Source organism: Benincasa hispida, chromosome 12, assembly GCF_027475165.1.
Source record: "Benincasa hispida cultivar pf3 chromosome 12, pf3_genome.v1.1, whole genome shotgun sequence".
NCBI classification, from domain to species: Eukaryota; Viridiplantae; Streptophyta; class Magnoliopsida; order Cucurbitales; family Cucurbitaceae; genus Benincasa; species Benincasa hispida.
Genome location: NC_143489.1, coordinates 39,762,857 through 39,773,549, shown reverse-complemented (window position 1 = coordinate 39,773,549; position 10,693 = coordinate 39,762,857). Strand labels below are relative to the sequence as shown.

The window sequence follows — 10,693 nt, the reverse complement described above, 5'->3', positions numbered from 1 at the left end:
GAGTTGAAGTCTTGAAAGAATGCTTGTATCTCCAAATAACTTTAGTCTTTTAAGTGTGATCAACATCAAAAGTTAAGGAGTCTCTTAATTGTTAGAAAAATTCTCTCTGAGCCCTCTAGAGTATTAAATTTTTGACCCCACAAATAAAGAGAACTCTTCTATTTCTCATGTGGGCTTATGCTTGGTTGGTCCATGAATTTGGTCATTGGGCCAAACTAATTAGATTTGGGCCCTTATTTGACATTTGGGTAAAATTAAGCCCATTTTTGGACTAAATTGGATTTTAACATAAATGATAATATCAAATTGGGCAAACTATTTTATTCAATTCAACGAAAATAAGTGGTATCATTGATATTTGCCAATTTAGGTGTTCAATTTCAATTTAGATGCATGTCAACTTTTAAATAATTAATCTCAAATTAGATCTTTTGTAATTTTGACGTTAATTTTGTAAATGATTCGACAGTTTGTGATTACACACGTAGGTTTTTTTTATCCTTGCTCGTTTTCTTCCTTGTTGGTGGTATTTTTGTTCGTGCAAGGTTGGAATTGATATTTGTGACGCGATACAATAGAAGAGAAAAAGAGTAAAAATTACATGGCGAAATGAGTTGGGCCAGTTGGGCCGAGTCGGTGGACAACTCAAGGCCGTCTCCAACAAAGCTTTTACGTTAACATTACCAACTCATTCTCACTCACAAAGGGTCGTATGAGACGACGACAACAATAACCCAATTGATCAAAGATTCGTCTCTTCCTCTCCTACACACGTTCCATTTCCCCCGCTCAAAGCCCTAGCTCCGACCTTCCCCACGCGCTCCATTGGAGAACCTTCCAGATTCTCTCTTTCGCTTTATTTTCATCTCTTTCAATTCTCAAACAAGCTTCTTCTAGGGTTTTTCCGCCCCTTGCTTTGCTCAATTCCTCCCAGGTATGTGTGTTTCCCTTTTTTCCATTTCTAGTTTCTGCTTTCATTGTCCTCTCTGGCGAGATTCTTTGCCGGAGACCGTTTCAAGTCATCGAATTCAGGTAACTCTTGCGTCATTTGCAGAGATAATACCATTTTCGGCCGCTCTACTGTTTACGTTTCCTTACGCCTGCCTTAAACAATCCCTAGAGCGACAACCGTCCTCTGAAAGTTTCAGGTGCCACTTCTTCTTAATACGAACTATCTTTTTACTTCAGATGTCAGCTTATGCGTTACTTAATTTTCGTGGTGAGATTCTAGGGATTGATTGCCTTGCCTGGTTTCTTATTTATTTGCAAATTTTTACTTGGCTGCCTTAGTCAATTTTCTGGCTGCAGTTGAAGGTTCTTTGATTTTCTTCGAGTTCGTGCAGATTCTATCGTTTTGGAATGTAAATGATTTATGATCTGATTGAGATCGAGTTACGTAGTTTCACTACCCTAATTTCCCATGTTTCTTCACTACTCTTTTGGCTGATGAGGTGATTTTTAGGTCCAATGAGGGACATGGACGTAGTCCGTATGAATTGAGTCCTAGTTTGACTTAACGGGAAAGAGATTAAATGTCCTGAATGCTGATTCTTTACTTTCTATTTTATAATCATGGAGTTTCAGTATTTTCCTTTTTGTAATTATCTTTGAGTCTTTGACTGAGGTCCTTTTGTTTGGCCGTCTTTTTGTATGTCTTCTCCCCTGATTTTGTATTCTTTCATTTTCTCTCCAGTTTTAGAACCTTCGGTATCTTTTCATTTCTAGTTGCTGGATTTCTTTTCTTGTATTCCAAAGTGTATTAATTTCAGTAACATTTAGATTCTTCTAGGCCTTCGGTTTTCTTGTATACTGCTTATGCTATGTTGCTAATATTTATCTCTTGTATTACGAGCAGGGTTGGGCTGCGCAGAATTAAAATTCTAGTGTTTTCTGAGTAGAAAGTGATTCAAGTCAATGGATGACTGGGGTAATGCTATATGGTTTATATTTTAGTCCTCCATTTTTTCCTCGGGTGATTGAATAAGCATTGAAATACAGAAGATGTTGTGTATGTAGTATATATGTTGATCATTCGAACTAATTTCCCTCTCTTTATTTTAATTTAAATTTATATATAATAGTCTATTATTAGTATATAAATTTATGCAACACTTGAAAATGAGGATAAAATGGATGAGCATAATCTTAAAAAAATGCAGGACTCAAGTATGACAAGGAGACTATAGGTGAATAATAAAAGGATGTATGTATATGTTATAAAGCATCGTATTTAATGCATGGTGTGGTTTGAGAGAGACTGGATCGAGGTATAAGATATGGGAGGACTGTGAAGGAGTTCATATTTTATTATCCAAGGAGCCGTTGAAGAGATCTAATTTTGAAATGAACTTCTAGGGGGTGAAATTACAGATGTGGACATGACAATCCATATTTGTGGACGTGGTGACACTTTTTTTTTTTTGGGAATTATGCCATGGTCATTTAAAAAACAAAAAGCCGAACAGACATTATTTTGCCAATTTTCATTTTTCTATATTTTCTCTTAACATGTGCCCTTAGTGTCCTTTACGTGTCCCAGTCATCTTCTACATCAGTACATGTGATTAATGGGAATTTAGATGTGTTCATGTTTCATAAGGGCTTGACTCTGTAACTCCATTCAATATAGAGCGTGTTTCTTTCCAAAAGGTCATGTTTCATAAGGGCTTGACTCTGTAAATCAGTACATGTGATTTTGTGGAATTTAGATGTGTTCATGTTTCATAACGGCTTGACTCTGTAACTCCATTCAATATAGAGTGTGTTTCTTTCCAAAGGGTCATGTCTTTAATTCTTTTCTTTTTTACTTTTTTTTCCTTTTTTTTTTAATTTCAAATTATTCTGTATAATTATTTAAATATTTTGGGAGGGGGAGACAATTACTGTGCCTTCCTTTTTAGTTAGTAGCTTAGTCTACCTACGGTATGGGGAAGAATGTTTTGGTAGATCTACTACAAAAATTAAAATTACTTACTTTTGAGTGAGAGAGGCAGAAGTGTGGAGCTGACCATTCTGTCAAGTGATGAAGGAATAGGAATCAATCCTGAAGTTGCGATTTAGTTTGTTGATGAACAACAAAATCTTAACCACTTCTACGTGTCAGATTTTAATTTAATATTTTCTTCAAAATAATAAAAAAAAAAGAATTGAGTCAATCTTATGATCTTTGATGTTTAATTTTGATTTTTGAGAAGACAGTGTTGGTTTCTGCATTCTGTGCAAATATATTGGAAAATATTTTATGGTGTATTTAGCTGTTGTGCTTTTGAATCGAGCAACTTTTTCTTGACAATGCCTGTTGGGAACGGAGACATCTATAGCAAATTTAGCAATTTCTTGAGTTCCGGTATGGTTTGTTTATTTGATAGTTGGTGCATAAAAAGCTATTAGTGAACGTTGTCATACATTGTGCTGTAATTTTTCTTGCTCTAACTGTAATTCTATGTTTAATCATCTAGATAGTTTTGCTTACCTACGTATGTATATGTTTTTTTTTTCAGAGGATGAGAACATTCCACCACTGCAGAAGGAGCAACCAAAGAACAAATGGGATGATGAGGATGTGGATGACAACGATGTGAAGGAATCCTGGGAGGATGAAGATGAACCTGCACCGGTGAGAATTTATTGATTCTGTTGCTAATATTGTTTGTTTCATTGAGTAATGTTAAGACCTAAGATAATGACAAAGAAGAATGTAAATGGTTGTTTGATGATGCCAATAAACTATCAATGGTCCAACGTCTTAAAAAAATTGTGGTGAGTTTTTTATTTTAAGATTGGCAATCAGCCAATCATTAATAGTTGTAGTCAGTTTGTTGAATTTTCTAAAACAGGCAGGCATGGAGGTCTTTTTTTCCTTTGTAAGTTTGTGGTGGAGCTCATGTAAAAACTACGTTAATGTTAGGGTTGGCATCAGTTATATTTTTTACACCTTTTCTTCTTTTTCTTCCTGGTCTCCCAGGCTCCAGTAGTTAAACCTCCTCCTGAAGCTGCCCCAAAGAAGCCGGCTGCAAAAGGTACTGAGAAGAAAGGGAAAGTTGTAGTACCTGAACAGCCTCTAGATCCATTAGCTGAGAAACTTCGCCAACAAAGGTAATATTAATTTGCTTTAGTTTGTTGTAACCTTTAGCTTAACTTGTATCTACTTTTTGGATCTTTCGAAGTAAAATAATTGAGGTAGGAATTTGTAGTTGAACTTGTGTGAATTTTTCTATTGTGATGGGAGAATGATCCCTCCTACCATTATTGTGGAGAAAGTTGGACATGGGAGCAACATTATCTGATGCACTTTCTACATTGTCTATGCCATTCCAGAAACTTTTTGTAGCAGAGTTATCTCTCACTCCTCACTAATTCTTTTCTGGGACACCATTCCTTTTAACAAAAAAGTGGGGGGTGAGGTGGGATTTTCTATCTGTTTTAGAGTTTATCTCCAGTTTCAATATTTACTCAGGACATTTTCATTTTTGGAAAATAGATGTTAAGTTAATTAGGGAGGGAATGCTATTCTGTACTTTCATTTTTCTTGAGGAAAACCAGTTTCATTAATGAAAAACGTTAGGAAGTGTTTTCTGTTCCCCTCTGTTTATATTTTATGAAAGTATCATCAAACTGAACTAGATGATTCTTTTAATAATTAATGGTCCCGTACTTTGACTTTTCATTAAGAATAAGTTCTTGAATTATGAATGTCATGCTCTCTTTGATCTAGGTTAGTGTTGAGTGTCTGATTAAATGAGAAGTTAGAAAGAGCATGAGATATTTCTGGGAAGAGGTTGCATTTGGTCAAGGCAAGCCTTCAACGTGGTCAAGAGGTGTGAGAAGGTTGGTATAGGGATTGGAAATTTGGGTTGTGAAAATATTGCCATCCTGTGTATATGATTATGGTGGTTTCCTATAGAACCTCAAGTAGTTACAAGTGAGGATTCATTTAATTTAAAGGTTGGGATTCACTCCTATGGTTGGAACTCGGATCAGATTCAGAGTTGTTAAGCAACACCTTTAAAATGCCACAGATGGCGATAGCTCATCATCTTTTGATTTTCTTGTTTCTTATTATGTTTTCTACATAAGACTGTTCTAGAGTTCAGTTTTGGAAGAATGTTCAGCTTTAAAAAGAACCAACAGTTTCCATCCTTGATTCTATAACCACTTTAAAAAATGCCTGGTTTATGTCAATTTTTTGGGTGAGAGGTCTCCCTTGCTTAGTTATCTGTTCATGGTCCTGGAGTTTTCCCTATTGGAAGAATGTTTAGGCTCAAAACAGAACCAACAGTTTCCCTTCTTGCTTTTATAGCCATTTTATAAAATGGATTGTTTATGTCAATTATTTGGAAGAATGTTTAGGAAGAAAGTGCACACCTTCCATGAAGCTGTGGGGAGCTTCTTTTGAAATAATTTTTATATATATATATATATATATATATTATTCTCAGTTGGAAAAACCTGCAAATTTTGCTTTGTTGGATGGTAGAGCATTCTGAAATAGACTGAGAGAAAGAGAGCTAATTGAGTATCTTAATACATAATAAATTGTTTTTTTTTTTTCCGGCCTTGTGCTTGGTCCTATTGGGCTATTACGCTTCAGTGCACTTTGAACCTGCACTTGGCATTCTGTGCATTCGATTGATTTCTTCTCCTTTCTTTTCCACATTTTTTTCTCTCTGGTAAGCTGGATTAGATCTCAAAGAATGCCTTTTCTTGGCTTGTAGTGCCCATGTGAAAATGAAGACACTAAACTTGATAGCTTATGCTTTTGTGTCTTTGGCTTATGGATTACATTAGATCTTAATCACTTTGCTGGGTCTTTGTTTTTCTGTTTCCGAATTTTGGCAGGCTAGTGGAAGAAGCAGATTATAAATCCACTACAGAATTGTTTAAAAAGAAAGGCGATGAGAAGACTCTCGATAATTTCATTCCAAAATCTGAGAGTGACTTCTTGGAATATGCAGAGCTGATCTCTCATAAACTCCGCCCCTATGAGGTATAATACAGTTTACTTTTATCTTTGTTTTCTGTATACAATGTATGAGCACAGCTCGGTCTCATGAGCTTTCCTTAAAAATTTCTTGTTGCAGAAAAGTTTCCATTATATTAATCTGCTCAAAGACGCCATTAGACTGTCGATGGTTTCTTTAAAAGCAGCGGATGCAAAAGATGTTGCTTCGTCCGTCACTGCACTTGCAAATGAAAAACTAAAGGCGGAGAAGGAAGCGAATGCTGGTAAAAAGAAGACGTGTAAGTATTTATGTTTATACCCCCTCTGTTGTCTTCCAAATCATTACAATGTTTGAATGGACCAAATGAGTCTGATGTTTGTGTATGTGAACTGCTACAGCTGTGAAGAAGAAGCAGCTCCATGTTGAAAAGGCAGATGATGACTTGATTGTCAATGCCTATGATGATGTCGATGATTACGACTTCATGTAATTGTTCCAGTTCCGTATCTATATCGAGTCTCATCAGTTTTTGACCTGCGAATGGAGGTCAGATTATTCGGCACATCTCACCCATTTTAATACACAAATAGATTGATTCCCCCGAGTGTCGTGTCTAAATAAGGTTTATGTATTAGACTTGTGTATGGCATGTCATTATAAATTTTGCTCTTTTACTTCATTTTTTTTGTTCAATAGAGATGGTTCAAGTCGCCTTTGAGAATGTACAAGAATGCGTGGTCATTTCAACTCATAGTGTCAAGTTTTGTATGTCGTGAAAATGCTTCCCCTTCTACCTGAATTACATTTTCTTGCAAATGGTCGGTTGGTTTTATTAAAAAAAAATCTGTCTTCCTCGTCTCTAACTCTCGAACTATTTTTATTTTTATGGGTTACAGTGTTATCATTTTCAGCACCTAGAAAAACAATGGAACTTTTTAGTCTTCCCGTGATGTTGGCGAATCTCTTCACAGAATTTTACTTGGCAATTCAGCTTTTCATCTTTTGCAAGACGACTGCACATTTTTTAATTCAAATCTCAATGACAAGTAAATAACAAAAAGAGACTTTTGTCAATTGGCCTGTAATGAGGTTAGTAGTTTAAATCCTCACCGTTTCTTAATTGTCAGCAATTATTTTTAACCTTAAGTTTTAAGGTTCCTATAATTTTGGAAAGGTCCACGAGTAAAATTTATATGACATCAATACATGAAAGAAAATTAAAATCAAATGCAAACACAAATTGGTTGTAGTTATTTGCAAGAAAAAATACACTGTTTCAACTGTACAACTTATATCCAAGATGGAGGGTCTCCTTGTTTACTCATTAAGCACCATAATCCATTTATAATATACGTGGTATTTTGGTAATATAGCTAAATTTGTGGATCGATAAAGACAAAAGGGAGTGATATCTTTTTTTCTCAAATATCATGAAGTATTGCCAATATCGTCGATACATTGAGAATATATCATTTAATGGATATATAAAAAATTGTAGAAATACTGTCAAAATATTGTGGATATGTTGCTCAAATACCAACCTTATCTTCGTTCCAAAATTTTCATTGCCAAACCTGAATTTGAAAAAGCCATAAAAACTATATTTTAAGTTTGTAATTATTTAAACTTAAATTTATTTGAATTTTGTTTCTTTAACCATGTAAAACTTTCATTTCCAAGAAATAAAATTAGATTTTTTTTTTAATGTTTTAATCTCATTTAAACTTATTTTATTAAATTTTCATATCATTTCAACTCAAATTTAAATTGATTTGATTTTTCTTCTTTTTTTTTTTTTCTCCATGTCAAACTTCCATTTTCAAGAAATAAAAAATATATATGTATATATATATATATATAAACCTAGTCCCTTAACTGAAGGCAGACAAGTTCAAATGTTGAAGGAGGTAAAGATATGAAGGATTTAGTTCCTTCACTAGAGAACCTTAGTTCACATATGCTAGACAAGATTCCAATCATGGTTATAGAGCTAGTGGACTAAGAATTGGAGTGATAAGAAAACCTCTCACTCTTATAAGATCCACGAATGACGATGTTCAAGTTGATGCAGACTCCGTTTCTCCAAGTTTTTTCAATTTTCAACTTTTTCCAATTTCTAACTTTTTTGAGTTTCTAGCCTTATCTTAAAATGAAAAACCTTTCATTTTCAAGATTGAATTTGAAAAGAATAATCACAATAAACTATATTTTAAGTTTTCTATTTAAACTTGTTGAATTGATTTGAATTTTGTTTCTTTCGAACGACACACGAGTGTTGTAAATTACCGCACAACTACGTTGGAAGAGTAGTAATTAGATCATGGACAATAAAGTCAAGGTCAATTAAATAAAGGTGATGATGATGATAGTAAACCTTAAACCCTAAGCCCTTTCATTTGTAGAAGATCCATGAATGATGATACTCAAGTTGATGCACACTCGCTTATTTTTGTAAAATAGGTACGGCTACCCTAAGAAGTGATGAATATGATTTATTTAAATTAACGATTTTTTTCTTCAAGTGGGTCCAATTAAATAAATTAATATATTTTTACTAACAAATAATTCAAACATTATTTTTTTGCAAATAAGTTCAATCCAAAATTATCATGAAATTAATAATAATACTTTAAATATCTAATTTGATTTGACGACAAGAATGGTAATAAATATAAAGTTAAGAGCTACAAATAAAAAATAACCAAAATGAACAATTAATTTCAAGAACGAAAATCATAATTAATTTTAAACAATAAAATCTAATAGCAAATTAGTTTCAAAATTAAAGTAGCATAGAGATAGAAAAATTGACACAAGGAAATTTTATAGTGGTTTGGCACAATCGACCTACATCCACTTCCCAAGCTTTTTTTGGATACTTCACTAGTAGTATTTGATTCTTTCCACTGTTTGGAGTCATATCACATTATTTTTTTCGGGCGCAAGAATAAACCCGATCCTTTCCACGGTTGAGGATCAAATCGTCACAACTAATATTTTTACGGATTAAGATCAACCCTTACAATGAATTTGGAAATAAAGAACAACATGAGAAAAACTCTCTCAAATAGTAGATTTACAAATTTAACACTCAATGAATCAATCCTTACAATATAAAATATCTCTCTCAAGAAGAAGATGAAAAAAAGAAAATCGAAGCTTGGAGAGAGCAATAATGGTGGTTTAGTGAGTTATGGAAGATTGAAAATAATACAATGTTATAATATGGAGAAGATGTTGAAGTTTAAAAAGAGATGGGGTAGGTGAAAACCAAATTCAATCTGGGTCATTGGAAGTTGGTAAAAGAAAATTGAATGATGAAGATTTAAACTCAACTAGCCGGTAGACACAAACATAATATAATATAATAATATTATTTTTAAGATCATTTTCATTAAAATCCAACCACAAATAAAAGTACCCAATGTGTCCAACTAGCCGTGAGACATAAACATAAAATAATATCAAATTCATTTTATTTTTAAAACTAATAAAAAAAATCGAAAGCTCACCATGTGTCATGCCTCTTATGCTCTAAGTAGTACCTTTCAATTGGTCTCTTTTGATTAAAAAAAGTCGCATCATCATCTTGGGACTTTTTCATTAAGCTTGTTTTGGTCATATCTTCTTCATTTGAGTTCCGATTCGAGTGATTCAAATTGTGTCGAAATCGTTATTTCAAGCTCTCCTAAATGGTCTCATCAAAATGCTAAAACTATTAGTGAATAAGAGCAGGTTTGTTATCATAAAAAAACGTTAACTAATTAAAATTAGTTACTTTGAGATTAAGAACAAAAAAGTCAACACTTTTAAGTATGGAGGGAATGAGTTTGAATAGTTAATATAGACATTGACAATATGAATATAATAATAGTCATTATGGTTATTACAATAGTAATTAATTCATTCAAGTAATTATAGTTCTTAGGTTATAGTGATGAACATAACACATCGATATATACATGGGGGCCATAACTTTCTCGTGAAAGCGTTGAAGACTAAGACTCAAAACTCTATTATCTATACATTCTTCAAAAGATATCCTTATTTAGATGAATATAGTTCGATCCAAGGTATCCTTGTATTGGTATCATTGGAGATGATATTGATATTCGTGCATGACATACTTCTAATATAAAATTTTGAACATACTATGACTTGGGACCACTACTACCACTATCAAATTATTATGCTAATGTTGGGCTAGTAAGTGTACCTATTAGGCTATCATCTTACCCTTGAATATTATATTTGACTTTCTTTGACTTTATCAATGACATATTTACTTCATATTAATTTTTTGTTGTCACTATTCTCTATTTTTAGTTTATTACTAAAATAAATTTATTCTAAAATCACAAAAGTCATTTTTATAAATTTCCGTGATATCCATAATTTATTCTAGATTAGACATTGATATTTAAATATCCATCAAAATTTACGTCCTAGATAATAAGATCATTGATCTTAGGTTCCATGCTCACTAAAATTACAAAAAGCTTCTTGACAGCTATGTTACTTTTTTCACCTAAACCAACTTTAGGATTTTTTGATCACTTGACTACCATTCATACTACACGTATGACGATAAATCAATACAGAATCCAAAAGCATTACAATCATTAACGAGAAAAGAAACATTTTATTACCAATAAACACAACGAATGTACGCAATTACTATGAACAGAAACAAAAACTAAATTCTCATCGAGAGAAAAAAGTGATGCCTAAAATAGAGCCATCAGGAACAA

General features: G+C 33.1%; 1 protein-coding gene across 1 annotated transcript; it reads left to right on the top strand.

The window, feature by feature from the left end:
* Positions 1 to 587: 587 nt before the first annotated feature.
* LOC120068481 (uncharacterized) lies at positions 588 to 6,892 on the top strand. Its single transcript, XM_039020265.2, has 8 exons — positions 588 to 934; positions 1,055 to 1,148; positions 1,856 to 1,927; positions 3,501 to 3,616; positions 3,965 to 4,095; positions 5,839 to 5,986; positions 6,081 to 6,240; positions 6,341 to 6,892. The coding sequence occupies exons 3-8, from the start codon at positions 1,915 to 1,917 to the stop codon at positions 6,430 to 6,432; spliced, it is 660 nt and encodes a 219-aa protein (XP_038876193.1). The 5' UTR covers positions 588 to 934; positions 1,055 to 1,148; positions 1,856 to 1,914; the 3' UTR covers positions 6,433 to 6,892.
* Positions 6,893 to 10,693: the final 3,801 nt, after the last annotated feature.